The sequence below is a fragment of the Palaemon carinicauda genome, chromosome 3, assembly GCF_036898095.1.
Source record: "Palaemon carinicauda isolate YSFRI2023 chromosome 3, ASM3689809v2, whole genome shotgun sequence".
Taxonomy (NCBI): Eukaryota; Metazoa; Arthropoda; class Malacostraca; order Decapoda; family Palaemonidae; genus Palaemon; species Palaemon carinicauda.
In genome coordinates, this window is record NC_090727.1 from 171,267,557 (window position 1) to 171,292,631 (window position 25,075).

At 40.1% G+C, this 25,075-nt stretch overlaps 2 protein-coding genes across 9 annotated transcripts in view; one reads left to right on the top strand and one right to left on the bottom strand.

Annotated features, from left to right (window-relative positions):
- PolA2 (DNA polymerase alpha subunit B) overlaps positions 1 to 13,634 on the top strand; it is a 136,439-nt gene extending 122,805 nt beyond the window's left edge. For all 3 annotated transcript variants that reach the window (XM_068371134.1, XM_068371132.1, XM_068371133.1), the window contains exons 4-11: positions 1 to 21; positions 2,340 to 2,513; positions 3,131 to 3,286; positions 3,682 to 3,796; positions 4,238 to 4,469; positions 4,708 to 4,902; positions 12,806 to 12,992; positions 13,257 to 13,634. The exon at positions 1 to 21 is cut by the window's left edge and continues 198 nt beyond it. In XM_068371134.1, the coding sequence (XP_068227235.1) occupies positions 1 to 21; positions 2,340 to 2,513; positions 3,131 to 3,286; positions 3,682 to 3,796; positions 4,238 to 4,469; positions 4,708 to 4,902; positions 12,806 to 12,992; positions 13,257 to 13,403 (1,227 nt within the window). In that variant the 3' untranslated portion in view covers positions 13,404 to 13,634. The remainder of the gene's footprint in view (positions 22 to 2,339; positions 2,514 to 3,130; positions 3,287 to 3,681; positions 3,797 to 4,237; positions 4,470 to 4,707; positions 4,903 to 12,805; positions 12,993 to 13,256) is intronic.
- Positions 13,635 to 23,799: 10,165 nt separating this feature from the next.
- LOC137638775 (uncharacterized) overlaps positions 23,800 to 25,075 on the bottom strand; it is a 36,255-nt gene continuing 34,979 nt past the window's right edge. For all 6 annotated transcript variants that reach the window (XM_068371136.1, XM_068371137.1, XM_068371139.1 and 3 more), the window contains one exon: positions 23,800 to 24,607. In XM_068371136.1, coding sequence (XP_068227237.1) covers positions 24,074 to 24,607 — 534 coding nt within the window. In that variant the 3' untranslated portion in view covers positions 23,800 to 24,073. The remainder of the gene's footprint in view (positions 24,608 to 25,075) is intronic.

Consider the following 25,075-nt stretch of genomic DNA (forward strand, 5'->3'; position numbering starts at 1 on the left):
AGCAATAATTTTAAGCCACAGGTATGGCTTCTGTTTTTCTTATAAGAGTTTCTGAATTGTACTAAACCATGAACAGTATTACTGATTGATAAAGGATTTTAGGATTTCTTAATCTCATTCATTGTTTTGATGATTTTCCATGATTATTTTAATGAAATTGAAGCTTGATAGAGAGGAAGTTAGAGCTCTATGTTATATTGCTTTAATCTGTAATCTTTTGAGTTTTTCTTATTGGAACAGAGATTAGGCTTTTTACTTATTAACTATCTCTAGTTTTCATTTATTTTCTTATTATCTAATTTTTTTAGACTTATGATAATGGAAGATGTGTGAGTAAAGTTTTAGATAATAATGTCCAAGGTGTGCAGAAAATGAGGCTCCATGAAAAAAAAAAAAGTTGTACAAAGTGCAATAGTTGAGAACTAAAAGAAAAAACAAATAGATGCAGTGAGAATGAAATAGTTAGCTAGCTAGAATGCTAACAAAAATAATACATTCTATAAGTTGGTAGAAAAGATATATTCATAGTACTATAACCAGCAGAACCATAAAGAGCGTAGTTGACATAAAGAGGTAGATAAAACTTACTTTTCTCACTTAGACATTGAGACCAGCCAGACTGGGTGACTTATTTAGCATTATTACAGTGGCGTGGCTGTATTCCATAAGTGCAGATTTTATTAACAACACCAAAATTGGCTGTAGTCCAAATTTTCTTTGGAAATCTAGTAAATACATAAAACTGCATATGAGAAATGGTGCTCGAATTTTCAAAGACCATTTCTAAATAACTGAACCTTTGATAAGGTTATTTTCAAAGACCATTTTCAGACTACTGAACATTTGATCTTTAAGGTTTGTATATATTTTGATAATGTAATAGCAGTCAAAACATTAGTTAAACCTAAAGATGTTCAAGACAATTCTACTTTGTGATACCACATACTGTAGTATAGTGTAATGTAATTTAAACACTAAAGTCATACTCTTAAAGAATTATTGCTTGCCAAATATCTACATGTACTGTATTTGTATGTTTATGTGGTCATTAAACTACTGTACATATTTTCCAAAGTGCTTCATTATTATTGAAGGTTATTGCAAACCTATATTTTTAGATGCAATCCATTTATTCTTATTATTATTACAAGCTAGGCTATAACCCTAGTTGGAAAATCAAGATGTTATAAGCCCAAGGGCTTCAACATGGAAAAATAAAAGATAGGAAACAAGGATATAAATACACTACAAGATAAGAATAAACAATTAAAATGAAAATAAAATATTTCAAGAACTAACAAAATTAGATCCTTCACATATAAACTATAAAAACTTCAAAAAACAAGAGGAAGAGAAACAAGACAGAACAGCGTACCTGAGTGTACCCCCAAGCAAGAGAACTCTAATCCAAGACAGTGGAAGGCCATGGTACAGAGCCTATGGCCCTACCCAAGACCAGAGAACAATGGTTGGATTTTGGAGTGTCCTTTTAGAAAAGGTGCTTACCATAACTAAAGTGTCTTCTACCCTTACCAAGAGGAAAGTAACCACTGAACAATTACAGTACAGAAGTTAACTCCTGGAGAAAAGAAGAATTGTTTGGTAATCTTAGTGTTGTCAGGTGTATGATGACAAGAAGAATATGGAAAGAATAGGCCAGACTATTCGTTGAATGTGTAGGCAAAGACAAAGTGAGCTGTAACCAGAGAGAGGGATCCAATGCAGTACTGTCCAGCCAGTCAAAGTGGTAGCTGATTAATTTTTCATATTAATACAAAAAATATGGAATTACTGTGTTAGCTGTGGGATGAGAAGTTAAATTTTCAAGTATAAAATCTCTGACAGGTTTTGTTTCCTATCAGAAGGCCTAAACCTCAAAGCATATTAAAAGTTTAGGAATACTTTACCGCATTGGTCCTTTCTCTAGTACCATGTTCTAGAAATTTTGCAGTAGCATGGAATCTTTGACTGCTTGTCAAGTTAGTGACCTTGACAAGCAGTCTTATCCATATTTTCTCTGCATAGTGGTGCAAGTCTGATCTTGTTTATACTGCTTATCATTTTGGGTCTATGTGTGATGCAGTAGGCAGCTTCTGCTTTTACTCAGGGGGGGGGTGTGAGGTAGGCTTTTATAGATCTGTCTGATGCAATGGATATCTCGGCCCTTCTGGTTTTTTCTTTTTGGGTCTCATATGCCTGTAGCATCCTTTTCCCACCTATTGTTGCAGGTTGTCCTGCAATAATATCATCAAAGGATTTAGATCACCGAATTGTTTTTATATTAATCTTCGGTATGAATGAACTGTTAAATGTTATAATCTTATTCTATATCATTGCAGGTTGAACTAATGGCCATGACTGGAGAAACCCCTCTGACTGAATCATACAAGTACATGTTCGAAAAGCTCAGAGATGCAGCTGAGGTTTTGAATGACACCATCACATTACTTGGAGATGAGATCAAGGAGATCCTCAAAGTAGAAGAGTATTCTAGTCTCAAGTCTGCTAGCAATGTTAGTACAGTATTGAAATATTGTTTTTTGCCTTATATTTTCTATTACTTCTGAGTGTTACATGTCTTGGCCTGTCTGCTGTATAAAATTGGCCAGTTTAAAGATCAGTTCGAAATTGGAGTTATCTCATTGCCCAGGCATTATATAAAATAAAGTAACCTCTCACTTGTGTTGCATCTTGATATTTACATTTATCGAACCACACAATAACTATAGATACTTCATTTCAAATGATAGATTTTTGTGTCATTACTATTTTTTCATAAAGATCAAGTATTAATTCTTATTAGACCTTGGAAAAACTAATGAACAATGGTTATTTCTTCCTTGTACATTTAATTAGTGAAGGAATAAGCCAAGAGTTAAGTTTATAAGTATTGTCTAGCAAGGCATGATTGAGAACACTGAAATAGGACTTGAATATATTCCTACTAGAAATTCTTGGCAAAAGATGAGCTGTTGAAAAAGCTGTGATTATATAAAGTACTTATGGGAAAGAAATTATAGGGGAAAAGAATCTTTTGCTTATAAAATATTTTATGAACAAGACTGGCTTCATATAAAGCAGTTTAGCAAGTACCATGTGGAAATCCTTCTTATGTAGGCTCTTGTTTCAGGAAGTTATCACAGTGTGTGGACGGATTTGTTGCGATAGTGTAGGTCGTCTAAATGCGGCTTCGGTGCTTTTGGAAGGTTCGCGAGAGAATAGTGGAGGAGATGCAGTTCCTGTAGATCTTTCACAGCTTGCAGAATTTTCTCTTTTCCCTGGGCAGGTAATGATTAGTCAAAGGCTAAACAGTACAGTTGGATGCAGGAATTCCTGATTGGTATGCCATGCTATGAGGAAGTGCACCTTGTCACACCTGTATTGAGCAGAGCGTTCCTGTGTGTAGCCCCGCCGACCACTCGTTCCATCTCTCCGTACACTATCTGCTTAGTTACTCGTTGTGCAGTAAAGGTGACATGGCTCACTTCCTCAGTGTGTGGTGTGCCAGGAATTCCTGTGTCCAACTACTGGTATATATTTATCAATGTGACTGGATATTATTACATGTGTATTTCTAAAATAAATTGAATTTCTCAAAGATTTTTGCATGCATTGTTAAGACTTGTCATATTAAAGTAACAGTTTTGTATTCAACTGATTTTAGAATTTATTTTTCTGTAGATTGTTGGCATCAGAGGTGTGAACACAACTGGCAATAAACTAGTGGCACAAGAGTTAATCCCAGGGAAGATTCTACCTTTACCCGATTCTCCAATTACTATAACAAACACAACAGGTATAACAGAAACTTCTTTTATTTTCTAACTATTTCTAATGTGACAAAAAGATCAGAATCTGTATGGATTAATTCATGTGAATGTGTATGTATGTTGAATAACAATAGCAATGAATTTGTAGTGTATATGGATTCTTTTGTCATTTGATAAGCTAAACAATGTGAAATAGTTGGTGGTAGTATGACAGTTATTGAAACTGCTGTGCTTTAATTATGGTTTCACTTTGTATTTATAGTAATTGAATTGGATATGGAAATAGATTTCAAAGTTCAAGTATTTCTGAATATTTAATTCTTTATTATTTGTGTGAAAACAGAAAATGCTACTTTTATCACTGGTGGTTACAAAAACGATTATTTTTTGGAGAAATTTCTAGAATTTAGTACGAACAGTTGTTTTATATAGGTTTGTTCCTAATCATTGTCCCTTATTTTCAACAGGTCCTATACAGGTAATTGTAGCATGTGGCCCTTTCACTACTACGGACAACTTATTATATGAACCTCTCTCAGACTTGCTAACGGCTGTACAAAAGAACCCGCCTCATTTGCTAATTTTGATGGGACCCTTATTAGATATTTCCCATCCTCTTGTTGCTGGCAATGCACTAAATGAAACCCATGATGCGGTGTTTAATAGATATACAGGAGTTATTACTGCTGCATTGGAAAAGTGAGTATATAGCAAAATATTGTACAATATTATTGAGTAGAATTACTAAGTAAGTGTATCTATAAGGAAATATAATATAGTTTCTGATCTGTAAAAGTTTACCTGGTCATCATTATTGAGATTTCTGAAGTTTGTGCAGATATATAAGCTGTAGTTGAACATGTAATTTTAGATTTAGTGATTTGTTCTCTTTTGAATATGTTCAGGAAAATAGAAATGTAATGGTGAATTATTTCAGCATTGGTACAAAGGTAGTTTTGGTGTCATCAAGCCGTGATGTCTGTAGTCACATAGTGTATCCTACACCCCCTTATGTTATTGGTGGCCACATCACTTGTGTAAGTGACCCTGCATTGCTGGAGGTTGAAGGAGTTGTGATTGCTGTTACTTCTACGGACATACTCTTCCATTTGGGAAAAGAAGAGACATCATTGTAAGTTTTATTTGATTTATACTACAGTATGGGCTATGATTTTAATTTGCCTCATTATTTTATGACTCCATCTTCAGGAGAAAGAGGCTCTTAAGATATTTTAAAACAGCAGTCTGCTACATTTACATATCAAAATGAGTAATACCAAGATTTACCAAGTTATTTTTATAAGCTGCCTCTGATATTCATAGGGCTGCTTCTCCAGAAGCTTGGGTTTATCGTTGTTCACCCCCCTGAAATATATTAAAAAATTTCCCATTTCCTTTCCTTTTAAAGGAGACATGCCTCTTAGTAAAGTAATGAAAGTAATGAAACAGCTGCTGTTAATGGTAAGGAGCGCTGCCAGTTTCACATTAAGTTTTTCTGCTCTTGGGGTGAAATCAAGAAATCACCTTCCAGACTGATAAGTGTTTGCAGTATTGTCACAGGAAAAGCACTTTTTTAATAATCGTTGTGAGGAGTACAATGTCGGAGGTCTTCTAGGGAAAATATGTTTTTAAATATTTAACTTAGCCGGTGAATATATAGCTGCAACTCTGTTGCTCGACAGACAAACTGTACAGAAAAAAAACTCGCCAGCGATCGCTATACAGGTTGCGGGTGTGCCCAACAGCGCCATCTGTTGGCCAGATACCAAGCTCTATGTAAACAAAGACTCAATTTTCTCTCTGTCGACGTGTCGACAAGACGTACTTTACTCGCTGTTGAAACCTGGAGTTTTTCCCATCATCTTTGGTGAAGTACTATATTCTGGTTTGAGCTTTCGCAGTGCAGGTGTTTTATCTTCATCTTAAATCTTGAACTCGTTTTGGATAGATTTAATTATGGTGACAAAGAGAGTATGGACTTTCTTTCACTTTTCATGGCCGACCCTTCCCTTAGACGGAAGTGTGTTTAGGCTTTTAGTAATTATCTTATCACGTTATAAATTAATTATAGATTTCCTCTATATATTTTATATCTCTCCGCCTTTATTAGGCCTCTTCGATTAACTTTCCATTTATTATAAACTTATAAAAATAAATTTTAATGTTTTGTTTATATGCGACCTTTCCTGAGAGTAGGCGGTCCTAACTTGGAAACCGAAGTTAAACAACGTTGAGCCCTTTGCAATCGTAAATAGCTTTTAAAGAGCTAATGATTTAAAACCTTTTAAATGAATATTTTTAATAAATATTTTATGAAAGAATTTCTTTGAATAGTCTTCGTACTGTTTTCAAAGATGAACTAACGTTTAGTTTATTTATACTACGCAGTTTGCGCTCTATCGTTACGATAGAGAGAGAGAGTACTGTATCACGGTTTCACTTTGCAGAAAGAGTAAATCGATTCTGACGTTTTGTTCATTATTCTTTCAAAGCTTAAATGTTTTAAATTCTTTTTTAAAGGAACTTTTTAATTGAAAAACCTTTCAGTTTTTTCCTTTGGTCAAATAACATGTTTTTTTGACGAAATGTAATTGGGCTCTTCTCTTAGGTGCGAAATCAAGAGAGAAAGAGAAAGAGAGATAGAGACGGAGGGAGAGAGAGGAGAGAAAACGTTCCGTTCAAGCGGGTAACGTTGTTCTCGAGTTACTCTCGTCCCTAGTCTCTGTACGGGGAGAAAGGATAAAACGTTTTTAGTTTTTTATTCTCGTCCCCAGGCTATGTGCGGTGAGAGATTGAAAACGTAGTTTATATGAACTAGTGTTTATTCTCTTTCCCAGCCACTGAATTTTTTATCTTAAAATATGTTTTCTGTTTTTTGCTGGTTATTAATGAGCTTGCATTTTACGACTGATTTCGCAATTACTACCTTTTAATGAAGGGTAGAATTGCGTGTTTCAGGTAGAAATCAGTAAAAGTTTCGATTTCAGTGAAATAAGTGCAAAACAGAAAATCGAAGTGATAAAGTGATATTGCGCAAAGTGTTACAGTGTTGCGTCCGAGGGTTCGTCTGTTCGTGCCTGTCGTTCACCTAGTCCGGGACCTCTTGCAAGCTCCCAAACAGGGGAGAAGTAATGTCGAACGACTTATGGGTTCGAGAGGCCTTGATCAACGAACAGACGTTTCCCTCTATGGTATCGGGTGTATCTTACCAAGATCTCCCCTACCATAAGACGAGATAGACGTTTTTTCTCCTCGTCATCCGAAGGCTTTTCGCATAAGAAACCTGTCACAAGGTTTCGAAGCCCTTAAGCGAAAGTCAGTCCTTTCAGGACAGGTCCAGCGTCCTGGTTACAGCCATTAGGACAGCTCTGACCCTATGCAGTCATCGGATAACTGCTCGCCGCCTAACAAAAGCGTAACACAGACTCCGAGAGTCTTTTTTGTTGGCAAAGTGTTGCGGTCACAGACGTTACCCTCGTCTCTTACCACAACCATTTCCGTTGATCCTTAATGGGTTGTACGGCAAGACATGCAGAATATGCTTGCCTCCCTTATGGAAGACTATTCTGCCGATTAGTCCGTTGAGTCTAGCCGTTTATCTCATCGATATCCTGGCTTTCAGCCTACCTAACGTTCCTTTGTGCTTCCTGTTGACGTTGGCGTAGCTAAGTCACGTCAGTCAGGTTGTTTAGAACCACACTCGATGCGGTCTCGTGTGGATTTTCAGCCGCATTTGGACGTTAGGCCATTTGCTGATGCTCCTGTTGACGTTCAAGACGTTCGCTAACAATCGGAGTTGACTTGTTTTGACGCTGTGCGTCAACCTCCGCATTCTAGAGTTGTTTTGACTGCTCAGTCTAGGCAGTCAAAGCAGTCTCGAGTGGACGCTGTGCGTCCTCACGCACCTGTTGTGGTTGACAGTTCAGTTGTTGACAGTTCACAGACTGTCAAGCAGTTACATGACGTTGCGTCCTGGTCCGCTACTAATGCACCAGTGAGTGTGGACTCTGCTTGTAAAGCATTGCCACCACGGTAGGTCTCTCCCTTGCTTGAGACTCAGCTTTTATCGGACAAGGTTCCTGTAGATGACCCAGACGGTCTAGACAGTCTCGGGTGGACGCTGTGCTTCCTCGCGCACCCATGGTTGTTGACAGTTCACAGATTGTGCAGCAGTTCCATGATGTTGCGTCCGGCTCCGTCATGCATGCACCAGTGCGACCGGACTCAGCGAGCCAGACGTTGCCCACTCCGTTGCCGTTTCCTCATCAGTTTTCGGATGAGGAACTATCTGATGAGGACGTTACTGAACAACAAGACGATCAGCCCCCAGAATAGATCAAGCCCTGCTATCCATCCAGAAGATGCTGAAGAAGGAACGCTGCTCAGTCAGGCTGTGGATGAGTCTGGTAGGGACGCTGTCATCCGTGGAACAATTTGTGTCACTAGGAAGACTACACCTCCGTCCTCTTCATTACCATCTAGCTTTTCACTGGAAAAAGGACAAGACGCTAGAAGCGGTCTCGATCCCGATTTCCGAAAAGATAAAGTCTTGTCTGACTTGGTGGAAGGACAATATCAACCTAAGAGAGGGTCTTCCCCTGGCTGTTCAGACTCCCAACCACGTTCTCTTCTCGGACGCATCGGACGTGGGCTGGGGCGCGACACTAGACGGTCGGGAATGCTCAGGACTGTGGAACTCGAGTCAGAGGAGCATGCATATCAACTGCAAGGAGCTGTTGGCAGTACATCTGGCCTTGAAAAGCTTCAAGTCTCTCCTTCGAGGCAAAGTGGTGGAAGTAAACTCAGACAACACCACGGCCTTGGCGTACATCTCCAAACAAGGAGGTACGCACTCACTGACGTTGTACGAGATCACAAGGGACCTGCTCATCTGGTCAAAAGGTCAAGACATCTCCCTAGTAACGAGGTTCATCCTAGGCAACTTGAATGTCATAGCAGATTGTCTCAGTCGGAAAGGGCAAGTAATTCCAACAGAATGGACCCTCCACAAGGATGTGTGCAAGAGACTTTGGGCCACTTGGGGCCAACCAACCATAGATCTCTTTGCAACCTCGCTGACCAAGAGGCTTCCAATCTATTGCTCCCCAGTCCCGGACCCAGCAGCAATACATATAGATGCCTTCCTCCTAGATTGGTCACATCTGGATCTCTACGCATTCCCACCGTTCAAGATTGTCAACAAGGTACTGCAGAAGTTCGCCTCTCACGAAGGGACAAGGTTGACGTTAGTTGCTCCCCTCTGGCCCGCGAGAGAATGGTTCACCGAGGTACTTCGATGGCTAGTAGACGTTCCCAGAAGTCTTACTCTAAGGGTGGACCTTCTACGTCAGCCTCACGTAAAGAAGGTACACCAAAGCCTCCTCGCTCTTCGTCTGACTGCCTTCAGACTATCGAAAGACTCTCGAGAGCTAGAGGCTTTTCGAAGGAGGCAGCCAGTGCGATTGCTAGAGCAAGGAGAGCATCCACCATTAGAGTCTACCAATCGAAGTGGGAAGTCTTCCGAGACTGGTGCAAGTCAGTTTCTGTATCCTCGACCAGTACCTCTGTAGCTCAAATAGCTGATTTTCTCTTATACCAGAGAAAAGGACGATCCCTTTCAGCTCCCACTATCAAGGGCTACAGAAGCATGTTGGCATCGGTCTTCCGGCATAGAGGCTTAGATCTTTCCAACAATAAAGATCTTCAAGACCTCCTTAAGTCTTTTGAGACCACGAAGGAGCGTCGTTTGGCTACCCCTGGTTGGAATTTAGACGTGGTACTAAGATTCCTCATGTCAGACAGGTTTGAGCCGCTACAATCAGCCTCCCTGAAAGATCTCACTCTAAAGACTCTTTTCCTGGTATGCTTAGCCTCAGCTAAAAGAGTCAGTGAGATTCATGCCTTCAGCAAGAACATCGGATTTTCGTCAGAAAAAGCCACCTGTTCGCTACAACTTGGTTTTCTAGCCAAAAATGTGCTGCCTTCTCGGCCTTGGCCTAAATCTTTCGATATTCCCAGCTTATCGGAGATTGTAGGCAATGAACTAGAAAGAGTCTTATGCCCTGTGAGAGCTCTTAAGTTCTATTTAAAGCGTACTAAACCTTTACGAGGCCAATCTGAAGCTTTATGGTGTTCAGTTAAGAAACCATCTTTGCCTATGTCAAAGAATGCTTTATCATACTTTATCAGACTGTTAATACGAGAAGCTCATTCACATCTGAGTGAGGAAGACCGAGCTTTGCTTAAGGTGAAGACGCACGAAGTTAGAGCTGTTGCAACTTCCGTGGCCATTAAGCAAAATAGATCTCTGCGAAGTATAATGGACGCAACCTATTGGAGAAGCAAGTCAGTGTTCGCGTCTTTTTATCTAAAGGATGTCCAGTCTCTTTACGAGGACTGCTACACACTGGGACCATTCGTAGCAGCGAGTGCAGTAGTGGGTGAGGGCTCAACCACTACAATTCCCTAATTCCAGATCCTTTTAATCTTTCTCTTGAAATGTTTTTTAATGTTGTTTTTATGGGTTGTCCGGAAGGCTAAGAAGCCTTTCGCATCCTGGTTGATTTGGCGGGTGGTCAAAGTCATTTCTTGAGAGCGCCTAGATTAGGGGTTTGATGAGGTCCTGTTGTATGGGTTGCAACCCTTGATACTTCAGCTCCTAGGGGTCGATCAGCATCCTAAGAGGATCGCGAGGCTCCGTAAGGAAGACGTACTTATAAGGCAGAGTAATCGTTCAAGTCGACTTCCTTGCCAGGTACCTATTTATTTTGTTTTTGTTATTTTGATAACTTCTAAAATGAAATAAAAACTCTTAGCTCATAAAATGTAAACATATATTACTGGTCTCTACCCACCATCCTGGGTGTGAATCAGCTATATATTCACCGGCTAAGTTAAATATTTAAAAATGATATTTTAATTATAAAATAAATTTTTGAATATACTTACCCGGTGAATATATAAATTAAATGACCCTCCTTTCCTCCCCAATAGAGACGCAGTGGGACGAGGAGAAAATTGAGTCTTTGTTTACATAGAGCTTGGTATCTGGCCGACAGTTGGCGCTGTTGGGCACACCCGCAACCTGTATAGCGATCGCTGGCGAGTTTTTTTTCTGTACAGTTTGTCTGTCGAGCAACAGAGTTGCAGCTATATATTCACCGGGTAAGTATATTCAAAAATTTATTTTATAATTAAAATATAATTTCAAGTTCAAGTGTTTATGGAATTGGAGAGTATCCACAGATTAGTGGTCAACTTCTACATTGTAAACAGGATGATTATTGTAACAGCTGAGGAAAGTAAATTTTAGTTCAAGGGGAATCACAAATAGTTGTTTATTGCTAAGTTGATAACGATATGACACGCCAGTACTCACCAGTTAAGTTACAGATGAGACTTTATTGATAATAACTTGTACCTTACAATGTAGTCGCTTTCTCGTAGAATCTTGGATTCTTTAATTATTTTAGATCCTTTTGCTCCAACTCCACCCACAATCCTAGTCACTCTTTTAGACATCTAGATTGTGAGGCAAAAGACAGAGTAGGTAGTCTGGATCCTTATATCCCTCCTCTCACTGAATTAAGTGCTCTTGAGCATCATCGTTGTTAAATTTGGAGATTACGTTTCATATCATAGATGCTCCTAACTTTTAATTGTTGTTGGTGATTATCTGTCAGTTGATTGAATCACATTTTGGATGACAGTGCATTTTTTCTCTCGCAAGCATGGCTACTAGCTCATCATGGCCATAAAGGAGACTTAGATATTTTATTACAGTATTATTATTATCATTACAAGCTAAGCTACAACCCTAGCTGGTAGAGCAGGATGTTATAAGCCGACCTAGTATTCTACAGGGTTCAGTTGTGAAAAAGTATTTTTGTGTAAAACAGAAAATGATACTAGGAACGCTGTTTGACCATCAATGTGTATTTGTAAAAACAGCAAAATTGGTGAATTTTTAATTGAAGATAATTGTAGTCCTATCAAAATAACTATGCAGTACAGTAGAATTCATCTTATTAACATGAATGTTCTGCTTGCCAAAGTTTTATGTTATTTGTGTAGACTGTAACGTCTCCAAAATAAGAAGCCTTTATAGTGCATTTTTTCATTGTTGAGTCTAATTACAATATTTCAAAGATGATAAGGTGTCATAAAAGAAGGTAAATTGTAGTACGAAGACAAACTTCAAAGAACCTTTGCCATTGCTTGAAGTTTGCTCTGTACACAAAACCTTTTAAAAGGATGCGGTGACCTACCGTAATTGACTGAATTTTCCCAACTATGAATTTCTTTTTCTCATATACCTGTACTAGCTGATGGTGCATAATTCTAAGGAGATTTCACAGTGGATAGTGTTTAACAATATTCTACTGAGGACGTTTGACTGAAGTGTGAATACTGTACAGTAGCTGCTAAGTTTGGATTGAAAAAAAATAATTAAAAATTACCATTAACAAGCCTTGATCTCTCAATTCCAAGTCATGCCCTCAATATCATTAGGCACAATATTCCACAGTATTTTGAAATTTTATTCCCTCTGTAACCAGATTATGGATTGGTCTAACTAATTAGGCAGTTGAATTGATGCAACTTGAAAAGCTTAATTTTTTTGTAAATTTATTTTCTGTTGGGCAGGTTGACATAAGTCTTGTTATTTTGTTTATATGTGACAGCTATTTTAGTAGTACTGAAAAAATATTTTTAAAAATTTATTCATTACTTATTTGTTATTTATTCACTGAGTTGAATTTCATGTTGAAGTCTTTGGGCTAGTAGCATTCTGTTTTTTCTACCAGGGTTGTATCTTGGCTAGTGATAATAGTCATAATTGGAAGCTTGTAACTCATTTTGTTATTCCTAGCTTTTTAAAGAAATTTAAAATTCCATCTTAACACTTGGAATCTTTTTCTTAATTGATAAAAAAAAAAAATTGGTTTGTTTTAGGAATCTGATCTATTCCTGTTAAAATGTTGAGTCTCTGACCATAAATATTTATGTAGTTAATTGGTTATATGTTTTTACAGCCCTCCCCAAGGATCAGACCGATTGGGTCGTCTAACTAGTCACCTCCTGCGTCAGCAGAGCATGTATCCACTTTATCCCCCTCCAGAGGGAATGTGTTTAGACCAGGATGAGACAGAAACTCATGCTCGTTTACCCTGTACACCACACATCCTCATCCTACCATCCGATCTCCGATATTTCATCAAGGTTTGTGGATTGAAATTTAATATATACAATCTGTATGTTATTTTTTCATATTCTATCAAGAAAATTATATTATTAGTTTGCACAGCTCATTCAATACTTTTGATATCATGATGTAACATACAATGGTTGTAAGTTTTTTTTTTTTCAACCTACAAAGAAATTTTTACTAGGTCACAACAGCAAATTAGTTGGGTTTCATGATTCTTACATTTCTGCATCATATTTGTGAAAAGAAATTACCATGATTTGTTTTTATTGCTACAGGACCTAGCGGGTTGTGTCGTGGTAAATCCAGAGCGGCTAGCCAAAGGTTTAGTTGGAGGTACTTACGCAAGAATGGAATTGCATCCTCCATCCCAAGAAAAGGGCTCAATGGTGGGATCCGTCAGAGCTCAGATAGTGAAAGTGTGAGGGAAACACTTCCTACATGTATTGAAAATCCTTGTTAAAAATTATTCTTTCACCTAGAACCTCATGCTAAGTATATAAATTTATGTCCAAAATATTAATATGAATTTATCTCTGCATAATAGTTACCTTTAGAAAATTTTAGTTTGCCTAAATATATTGGTTTTTAGAATAGCAAAAATCCATTTGTAATTTTATGAGTATTTTTTAGAAATATAATTTTTATATAATTTTTGGAAATCTATTATTGTAACCAAAGTTCAGCCAGTTATATGCAGTTCTGGATCAAGTGCTTAATTCAATTCAATCTAGTAGTACTGCAAATTTCCCAACTTTTTCAATATTGTTTCCAACATATTCAGTATCATTTCCTACTTATCCGCACTTCCTTTCCACACATCGTTATCTTTGTTTTGCATCTTTAAAGTAGTTTATTAGAGGCACTTTTTTTAAATCTTTTCCCAATTCTTTAATTTTGATTTATATAATGCATTTGGTTATCTTATGCTTTTAGAATACAGAAACCTTTTATACAGTATACAACCCTATTAATCGAACCCTTGTTGAAAGTCTACTCCAGCACAATGATTTTGGGCATTTATGAATTTGGCTATTTCATGGTGAGTCATTAACTATTTTGTTTCATTCTTTAAATTCGGTCCAATGGTGCCTCCTTGTCATTTGGCTTCCCTATTGATCTTTTGTTCCAATGCCTAATGAGTGCTAACCTCATTGAAATTTGATCATTTGATCTGTGTACTGTAACACCAAACTCAGTGAATTGAGATGAAGATCAAGGTGTTCATCTCGTTCAGCAAGATTTGTGCACCACTTATGAAGTTAGCCTTGTGTTGGAAGGTTGCTGCTTGTGCACGACCCTCAGTTCTAATGGTCTCAATGTCATACTTTCTTGCACTGAAAGTATGTTGCAAGTCATGGAGTCTTGTTATACTGCATCATCAGAGGATAGTTGTTTTCCAGATTCCACAATCCACAAGAGGGATGCCAAGAAAAAGAAACATCATCGCTTCAAATCTAATCTTGATACCTCAAAAACCTCTAGCATAATGTTTACCTTGAGGCATCTGTCTTGCAGATGCTTCAGCATAAATGCCTGAAACAACAAGTAAGGAAAGTAGGCCGTTATCAATAAGCAATTTACCAATGGATGCAATAAATTCCATGATTGTATGCATCCCTCCTAATCACTTTGCCAGTAAGAGTTTGAGGTTTGTTCCAAAGAATCTCCACTGCCTTATTGTAAATAGACATGTCTGCTGTAAGAAGAATATGATTCTGTCCCAATGCAGCTTACATCGACAAACTTCATCAGAATAGAATATATGGTAGATGACAGAATAGAATATATGGTAGATGACTGTTGGAGATGCTCTGGGGAAAGGCATAAAAATTAAAACCTGACCGAGCAAGGATTTTCTGCTCCTCACCCTCAGTAATGTGGATATAACCAAGAGTCCAGAATAAATCATGCAATCGTGCAATAATACTCCCTTCCTCTTTTGGTTAAGTTACAGATACAGATGACATCTTAGTTGGCTCTGGGTGCTTACAAATCTCATCATAACTTGCTGAATAGTCTAAAACATTTATTTTTCGAACAATTGGCGACTACCAAGGCAATTGGTGTGTGTACATGTTGCTAGAGTCCAATGATAGAGTGACATAGGGAAAAGACCTTGAGGTTATCTTTGCTGTTGCCATCATCAGTACAACTGCTTACCTCATGTTTTTCGTGGTGATCAAGACACAATTGATAAAGTTGTATAGACGGTTTGGAAGTCTCTCCAGTGCCAGATATCAAGGTTAGGTGCTGAGTAAGAATAGGCATCAAATATGTAAGACATTTTTTGTTGCAGGATGTCGGCAGCATGTGTAACCCTTTCTTCAAAGCCAAATCTTCAAATTTAATGTCTGTTTTCATTTAACAATGATGCCTTGGCTAGAGCATCACAGTCATTTTACTGGAACACAAGTGTCAGACTTACAGTGATGTTCAATGAAGACTAGTTTTTCACCAAAGTGATACCTATCTTTTTTAGTTTTGAATAGGAATAGGTACTGTCATCCATCCCTAGTGCTTGGATTAAATTATCTCTTAGGGAAGCCAGGTTAAATGCACCTGCTTTTTTTAAAAAGGATGAAACTGTTTATGTATTCAACAACACATTTGTATGCTTCATCATATGATGAATCATAAGTTGGACAGGCTGAGACTTCCTTCAGCTACTTGAATACTTTGTTTGCTAATATAAATGGCATAAGAGTTTCTGTGATATCTTGCATCAAATGCAAAAAGGTCTTGATGGTTCAGCATTTTAGCATGAACGTTATCTTGACACTGCTCAGTACCACAACAAACATTCTCTCGTGTGCTTTGACCTATACCTGTCTGGATCTTAAGTTAATGTTTGTTTATGTTTGCTGTCTGAGCCACAGATGAAACATTGCTTTCTTATGTTGAAGGATGAGGACTCTACCCTTAAGCATGTACGTGAAACATATTCCCCTGATCGTGATACAGTGGCTACTTGCTCCTCCTGCCTGCACATGTAATTGTTTGTTGAACTTGTGTAAGAGGCATGGCATGATTTATAGAAGGAAATGTTCAGTTTTCCCTATTTTAAATCTTTATATGGTGAAAGACTGCAGAGACATAATTTCTTGCTCATTCAATATTCAGGATAGTCAATATACCATTAATAGTTGGATTTCTTATCACTGGAGACTTGCCTATACTGGTTCCAAGTTATTTGAACCAAATAACCCATTGCTTTTGTCTAGGAGACAAGGTTTCTCTTCTCTGGAGGTTCATCACTCATACAGTAATGTTACTGCATTATTGAAAACTTGACTTTCTTTATAAAGTGGTTTTCAGCTTGGTCTGAAACATAGAAAAAATATATTGTACTACATATATTATGAGCCACTCCTTTAATATGTCCTGGAAACACAATGACGGTAAAATAAGGATAAAAATTCTGTATTTTGGGCCATACCATGTCACGTGTTCATGTTAAAGCAAATTAATTGCATTGTAGGCTTGATATGATTGTTGTATCATTAATTTCACTTTTTCAATATTAAACTTACCCGATAATCATGTAGCTGTCAACTCCGTTGCCCGACAGAATTCTATGGAGGGATACGCCAGCTATCACAATACTAGAAGGGGGTGTATTTACCAGCGCCACCTGTGGCCAGGTACTCAAGTACTTCTTGTTGACACCTCCTCAATTATTCCTCTGTCGTGCTTCCGGCAAGACGTTCTGGGATACGCTTATGTTCTAGGAGTATTTTCACGACTTTGGTGAAGTATTTCTCTTTGATTTCGGCTGTCGCTTTACTGGAAACTTCTATATTAGCTTAGTTAGCTTTTGGAATTAATTTGATTAATTATGGTGACGAGAGAGTATGAACTCTCGTTCACCTTTCAATGGCCGACCCTTCCCTTAGACGGAAGTGTTGGTGTCTAAGAGAGTATAGACTCTCTTTCTTAATTTTGCTTAACAAAAGTTATAGATTTATTTTATATCTCTCCGCCTCTTATAGGCCTCTTCGATTAACTTCCTTTTATTATAAACTCATTAAAATTAATTTTTATATTTGTTTATATTCGACCTTCCTAATAGTAGGCGGTCTTTTACCGAAGTTAATAAACTTTGAGCCCGTCATTTCGGTTTTACCTGTTAACATATTATGCTATTTCCGCCACAGAGTTTGAAAGATTTTCTTTGACAGTCTCGTACTGTTTTCAAAGTTGAACTAACGTTTTGTTTTGTCTCTGCAGTTGTTGACGTTCAGAACGTTCAACTTGCACTCTATCGTTACGATAGAGAAAGAATGTTCACGGTTTCACGTTGCAGTAAAAGTAACCGTGTCTAGCGTTTTGTTCATTCTTTCTTAACTTAATGGTTTTGATCCTAATAAAGGAACTTTTCAGTTTTTTCCTTTAACAATAATATGTTTTAACGATATATATGATTGGGCTCTTCTCTCAGGTTCTAAGTCAAGAGAGAGAGAGAGAGAGAGAGATAGAGACGGAGGGAGAAAGAGGATAAACGTTTCATTCAAGCCTGCCAGGCGTACGAGTAACGTCGTTATCGTTTTTGCTCTTCTCCCTAGTCTCTTTAGGGGAAGAAACTAAACGTTTCTAGAGTGATCTAGTGTTTAGTCTCTTTCCAACCACTGAATTATCTTTCATTAGATTTTTCTGTTACATTGTAATTCTGTTTTCGCAATTACTAACTTTGAGAAAGGATAGAATTGCGTATTTCAGGTACAAACCACTTAAAGTTTCGAGTTCAGTGAAATAAGTGCAAACAGAAATCAAAGTGATAAGTGATTAGTGCGTGAGGGTACTTTTGTGCGCGCCAGTCGTCCTCCCAGTCCGGGACCTCTTGCAAGCTCCCAAGCCCAGGGGAGAAGCAATGTCGAAGGGCATAAGGGTTCAGCAGGCCTTGATCGGCGCACAGAAGTATTCTCGGTGGTTGTGGGCGTGTCTTACCGAGACCGTCACTCCCACCCGCAGACGATTGAGCCCTTATTTTGCTCGTCTGCAGAAGAGATTAGGGGAGAAAATAAAGGCAGAGTAACGCTGGTCTCAGGTCTCAAGACCTCTTAAACGTTAAGTCCAGACCTATGCCAGACGTACGAAGTTAAAGTTCACAACCCGAATGCAGTCATTGGGTTAGCTCTGACTCTCCTCAGTCATCAGTTGATTACACTCCGCCTAAGAGGAGTAAGGTTCTGCCACAACAGATCTCTGCTGTTAAGGCTTTACCTCAGCAGAACTTAGTGTCTGCCGACCCCAAGTTAACTCTACTGCAGTCCATACAGTCACAACTTTCGGTCTTGATGCGTGAGTGTCGGGCTGAGAGTGTTGCGCCTCCGCCTCCGCCTACACTCCCCCCCGCCTATGATCGCTCCGCCTGATCACAGTACCACCTGCCAGGCGTACGATGTTGTGAACTCTACTACAGTCCATGCAAGCACAGCTTTCGGACTTGATGCGTGAGTGTCGGGCTGAGAGTGTTGCTCCTCCGCCTCCGCCTACACTCCCTCCACCTACACTCGCTCCGCCTGATCGCAGTACCATCTGCCAGGCGTACGATGTTGTGAACTCTACTACAGTCCATGCAAGCACAGCTTTCGGACTTGATGCGTGAGTGTCGGGCTGAGAGTGTTGCTCCTCCGCCTCCGCCTACACTCCCTCCACCTACACTCGCCCCGCCTGATCGCAGTACCACCTGCCAGCAGTTCCACCTGCCAGGCGTACGATGTTGAGCCACGTGCTGAGTTTGCTGTTCCCTGTGGTGTTCAGCCTCCGCCTTCCTTAAGGCAACCTTTACATTGGGATCAGGAGGATTATACCTCTCTTCCTCCGCCTCCACTTGCTGCTCCTCCAGTGATGCAACACTCGGTTGAGGTACAACAACCTCTCCCGTCCATGAGTCAGTCTCCTCAGCTCTCGCTGCAGCGAGCTCAACCCTCCACAAGGCAAGCACCACAACACCTTAGCCTTGCGCCTCAGGAGCCTCAGCTTGCGAGACATTTACCTTGTTCTGCGCAGCCTCTTCCTCATCGCGCTCCGCTCACACCACAGGAACTGGAACTTGCTACTCCGCTTCCGCCAACCGCTCAGCAAGCGCAACCCTTGGGTTCAACCACTCATGCTAGGAGTCAGCCTCCTCCACCCATGCGCCTTCCTTCTGCTTGTCTTTTATTCAGCCTTTGCAGACTGAGCCTCAGGTGTTCCCTCATCGGAGTCTTGAAGAGGAAACCACAACTATTGTTGTTCCAGCTCGTTCTGACTCTGCTGTTCAGCATACCTTACCTCCATTTTCATACCATGGTTTAAACCCCATGCAAGCATGCATAAAGCACTCTAGCACTGGTCATGGAATTTCTGAGAAATGTTAAACGCCATGCACACGCTCTGCTTTCCTTACAGCAGGCTCTGCTTACAGCAGGCTCTGCTTACTACATGCTCAGCATACAACATGCTCTGCATACAGCATGCTCTGCATTCAGCATGCTCTGCATACAACATGCTCTACATACAGCATGCTCTGCATACAGCATACTCTGCATACATCATGCTCTGCATACCTTACCGCATGCTTCTCAACACATCTTGGGTTGTTGCCAACTCACTAGACTGTCAAGCAGTTTCATAACGTTGCCTTCTAGTCTGCTGCTTTTGCACCAGTGAACCCTCACTCAGAGAACTTAGCTTTTCTAGGATAAGGTCCCTGTAGATGAGAAAGTTCTTTTCTCCCTCCTTCTGATATTCCCTTGAGGACTCTGTCATTTGGAGGGAGCCTTTAGCTGCATAACCTCTTATGGACTTTTATTTAAGCATAACATGCTTACAGGGAAGGTAATGGTTCCACTTCAGCCGCTAATCCCGTCTGTTACCACACCTGCTCCCATAGACCTTGAGCTGTGTTGCATGACATGCAGTCCAAGCTTAGTCCTTGTTAGAGGATTTTTTGTTTACGGAGTCAATGTGTCACGGGGAAGACGTTCAACAACCAACAGAAGGGACTTGTTGTGACGCAGTGCGGCAACCTCAGCAACCCGTTAAGGAGTTGTCTGTACGACCCAGACAGTCTAGACAGATTTGGGTTGTCACTGTACTTCCTCGCTTGCCCATGATTGACAGTTTACAGACTGTGCAGCAGTATCATGATCTTGTGTCCGGCTCCGTCAGACGACTGGCTTTTAAGAGCTCCCACAAGTCGTCGCTGTCTGGAGATTTTCAAATGGACTATGGATCTGACCAAGGAACTGGGCCTCCTGGTCAATTTTGAGGAGTCTCAGCTCGTTCCATCCCAGACCATTGTCTCCTTGGGTATGGATCTTCAGAGTCGAGCTTTTCGGACTTGTCCGTCGGCCCCAAGGATCTTCCAAGCCCTAGAATGCATCCAGAGCATGCTGAGAAGGAACCGATGCTTAGTCAGGCAGTGGATGAGTCTAACAGGGACACTTTCATCGCTGGCCCTGTTCATCGAGTTAGGGAGACTCCTCCTCCGCCCCCTTCAGTATCATCTAGCTGCTCACTGGATAAAGGACATGACGCTAGAGACGGGCTCAGTTCCTGTTTCCGAAGAGATGAGGTCTACTCTAACGTGGTGGAAGAACAGCATTCTTCTCAAGGAAGGTCTACCATTGGCTGTTCAGACCCCCGACCACCGTCTCTTCTCGGACGCATCGGACACGGGCTGGGGTGCGACACTGGACGGACAGGAATGCTCGGGAACATGGAATCAGGAGCAAAGGACACTTCACATCTATTGCAAGGAGTTGTTGGCAGTTCATCTGGCCTTGATAAACTTCAAGTCCCTCCAGCTTAACAAGGTGGTGGAGGTGAACTCCGACTACACCACAGCCTTGGCTTACATCTCCTAGCAGGGAGGGACTCATTCGAGGAAGTTGTTCGAGATCGCAAGGGACCTCCTCATTTGGTCAAAAGATCGAAAGCTCACGCTGGTAACGAGGCTCATTCAGGGCGATATGAATGTCATGGCAGATCGCCTCAGCCGGAAGGGTCAGGTCTTCCCCACAGAGTGGACCCTTCACAAGAATGTTTGCAGCAGACTTTGGGCCCTGTGGGGTCAGCCAACCATAGATCTATTCGCTACCTCGATGACCAAGAGGCTCCTCTTGTATTGTTCTCCGATTCCAGACCCAGCAGCAGTTCGCGTGGATGCCTCTCTGCTGGATTGGTCCCATCTCGACCTGTATGCATTCCCGCCGTTCAAGATTGTCAACAGGGTACTTCAGAAGTTCGCCTCTCACAAAGGGACGCGGCTGACGTTGGTTGCTCCCCTCTGGCCCGCGAGAGAATGGTTCACCGAGGTACTGCAATGGCTGGTCGACGTTCCCAGGACTCTTCCTCCTAGAGTGGACCTTCTGCGTCAACCTCACGTAAAGAAGGTACACCCAAACCTCCACGCTCTTCGTCTGACTGCCTTCAGACTATCGAAAGACTCTCAAGAGCTAGAGGCTTTTCGAAGGAGGCAGCCAGAGCGATTGCCAGAGCAAGGACGACATCCACTCTCAGAGTCTATCAGTCTTAATGGGAAGTCTTCCGAAGCTGGTGCAAGGCCAATGCAGTTTCCTCAACCAGTACCACTGTAACCCAGATTGCTGACTTCCTGTTACATCTAAGGAACGTAAGATCCCTATCAGCTCCTACGATCAAGGGTTACAGAAGTATGTTGGCAGCGGTTTTCCGCCACAGAGGCTTGGATCTTTCCTCCAACAAAGATCTACAGGACCTCCTTAGGTCTTTTGAGACCTCAAAGGAACGTCGGTTGTCCACTCCAGGCTGGAATCTAGACGTGGTCCTAAGGTTCCTAATGTCATCAGGATTTGAACCGCTCCAATCAGCCTCTTTTAAGGACCTCACATTAAAAACTCTTTTCCTCGTGTGCTTAGCAACAGGTAAAAGAGTAAGTGAGATCCACGCCTTCAGCAGGAACATAGGTTTCACATCTGAAACGGCTACATGTTCCTTGCAGCTCGGTTTTTTGGCTAAAAACGAGCTTCCTTCCCGTCCTTGGCCTAAGTCGTTCGAGATCCCAAGCCTGTCCAACATGGTGGGGAACGAACTGGAGAGAGTACTTTGCCCAGTTAGAGCTCTTAAGTACTATCTAAGAAGGTCAAAACCATTACGAGGACAATCAGAAGCCTTATGGTGTGCTATCAAGAAGCCTTCTCTACCAATGTCTAAGAACTCAGTTTCTTACTACATCAGGCTTCTGATTAGAGAAGCAAATTCTCATCTGAAGGAAGAAGACCTTGCTTTGCTGAAGGTAAGGACACATGAAGTGAGAGCTGTGGCTACTTCAGTGGCCTTCAAACAGAACCGTTCTCTGCAGAGTGTTATGGATGCAACCTATTGGAGAAGCAAGTCAGTGTTCGCATCATTCTATCTCAAAGATGTCCAGTCTCTTTACGAGTACTGCTACACCCTGGGTCCATTCGTAGCAACGAATGCAGTAGTAGGCGAGGGCTCAGCCACTACATTCCCATAATCCCATAACTTTTTAACCTTTCTCTTGAATACTTTTTATGGGTTGTACGGTCGGCTAAGAAGCCTTCCACATCCTTGTTGATTTGGCGGGTGGTCAATTCTTTCTTGAGAAGCGCCAAGGTTAAAGGTTGTGATGAGGTCCTTTAGTATGGGTTGCAGCCCTGTATACTTTAGCACCTTTGAGTTGATTCAGCCTCCCAAGAGGAACGCTGCGCTCAGTAAGGAAGACGATCTTATTAAAGGCAGAGTAACGGTTCAAGTCGACTTCCTTACCAGGTACTTATTATTTCATTGTTATTGTGGATAACTGATTATATGAAATACGGGATACTTAGCTATCCTTTAGTCTTGTACACTGGTTTTTCACCCACCCCCCTGGGTGTGAATCAGCTACATGATTATCGGGTAAGTTTAATATTGAAAAATGTTATTTTTATTAATAAAATAAATTTTTGAATATACTTACCCGATAATCATGATTTAATCGACCCTCCCTTCCTCCCCATAGAGAACCAGTGGACCGAGGAATAATTGAGGAGGTGTCAACAAGAAGTACTTGAGTACCTGGCCACAGGTGGCGCTGGTAAATACACCCCCTTCTAGTATTGTGATAGCTGGCGTATCCCTCCATAGAATTCTGTCGGGCAACGGAGTTGACAGCTACATGATTATCGGGTAAGTATATTCAAAAATTTATTTTATTAATAAAAATAACATATTAATGAAATAGTGGAAAAATAAACATTATTTGGACATACAATACAGGTCTAAATAAAGCCACTTCAGTGTTTATGCTTGTGAAGAATTTAAAGAAGTGCCAAATTTATACTTGAAATGACTTCAATTTCTTCACAACCCTCTATTTTATGAGCTAGAGACCTTTAGGTAACTGAAAAATATGGTCAGCTGAATAAAAGGGACTATCTGCTGCAGCTGTAGTAGTACTTCGTGTAAAGGTTTTTTTCATAATATTGAGTGCAAGATATTCGGAATAAACTTTCATCCATAACGTAAATGAGATGTCTTAAATTATGCAATCCATAATAAAGCCTAAGCTTTAATTTCCCTCATGGATGAAGAAGTTTATTCTAATAAAACCTTTACAGCTCTCCGACTATTACACATTTCATTCAACTATCCAGGACACCTGCAGTGATTGTATTTTAGGTAACTAATATAATGGGTAAAATGAAGAAAAGCTTTACAAATCTTGCACAGAATGACACAATTAGAAGGGTGTGAAGCCAAAAGGGATCTGAACAAATTCAAGTGTATTATTATTGGAGAAAATTTTTTTTTTTTATAAAATCTCCCCGGTAGTTGTTAACAAAAAGCAAACACAGCTCACAACTTTATTATTATCACATAAAAATCCAATTGCTAGCTTGTAACTGTATTTTAAACTTGAAGTTTGTCAACCAGTATTATATAATAATGCAAATGGGATCTCCTAGCACAAAAGTTAAAAAATTATTCAAGTGGTAAAAAGATTCACATTAGAAATAATGGATATAGGAAAATATGTCATATTTAACGGTAAGGATATATTATTGATAATATGGAATGCTGATGTATGCCAAGTAATAAAATATAGAAAGAAGGTATCAGTTATCTAAGGAAATAGTGCAATACCACAGTCGTGTATGAAACATTCTTTTATATCTGAAAACTCTGAAATGACTTCATTCAAAATACTCAAGCCCCTCTCAAGCTTGCCAAACCCACCAATACATTCTGTTTCACACCAGTTCTGTGTTGTAATGGCAAACTGAGCTGCCCTGTGTTCTGGTTCAGAACAGGAAACTATTCCAGCTTCCCATGTGCGATCATAGACTTCTTTCACAACCTCCAGCTCCCAATCAATGTCTTGCAATATTGCTTTTCCACCGGATCCATTGTTCCATTCATAATCTCCAAAGCATACAGATTCTTCTTTTTTGTGTCCTCTATTTGCCACAGCAAAGACTGTAGTTCCAGCATAGCAAGGTCCCTTCTCACCAGTACAGAGGAGTGCAAATTGCTGAGCCTTGATTGTATCGGGGAAAAGACGAATCCAGAGTCTTCTTCCGAGACTTCTTCCCCTTGCCCCTAGTTCTATAAAAGCAAGTCGAGAAGAGTTGTCCACTAGTTCTAAGAGTTCACTGAACTGTGGATAAAACATTCATATTACAAACTACAAGTATTACAAAGCCTGGTTATGTGCTGCTCTACCTTTGAATGAATTATTAAATATACATACTTGTGCTGAAAAATACATCTCTGTTCATGGGAATTCAAAAATTAACTTGATTCTTGGTCGGGAAAGTTTTGTGTCAAAAGATGAGTAAAAATTTTGGCTTCACTGACAAAACTTATTAATTTTATATGAGCCTTCTCATCACATGTTCAACCAATGACAATTTTTGGGATCTGTTCTTTTTTTTCTAGACTGGACAGGGTAAGACTACAGTACATGAAAAATAAAAGACTACTAAATTGGGCTTAAAAAACTACATTGTACTGAATACTGATTGAGACATGTTTCCTAAAATGGAAAAACCTATTGGTAATGAATGAAAAAACAATGGCATAAGATTGAATAGCCTGTTAAGGAATACCTACAAGCGTTCTGCTG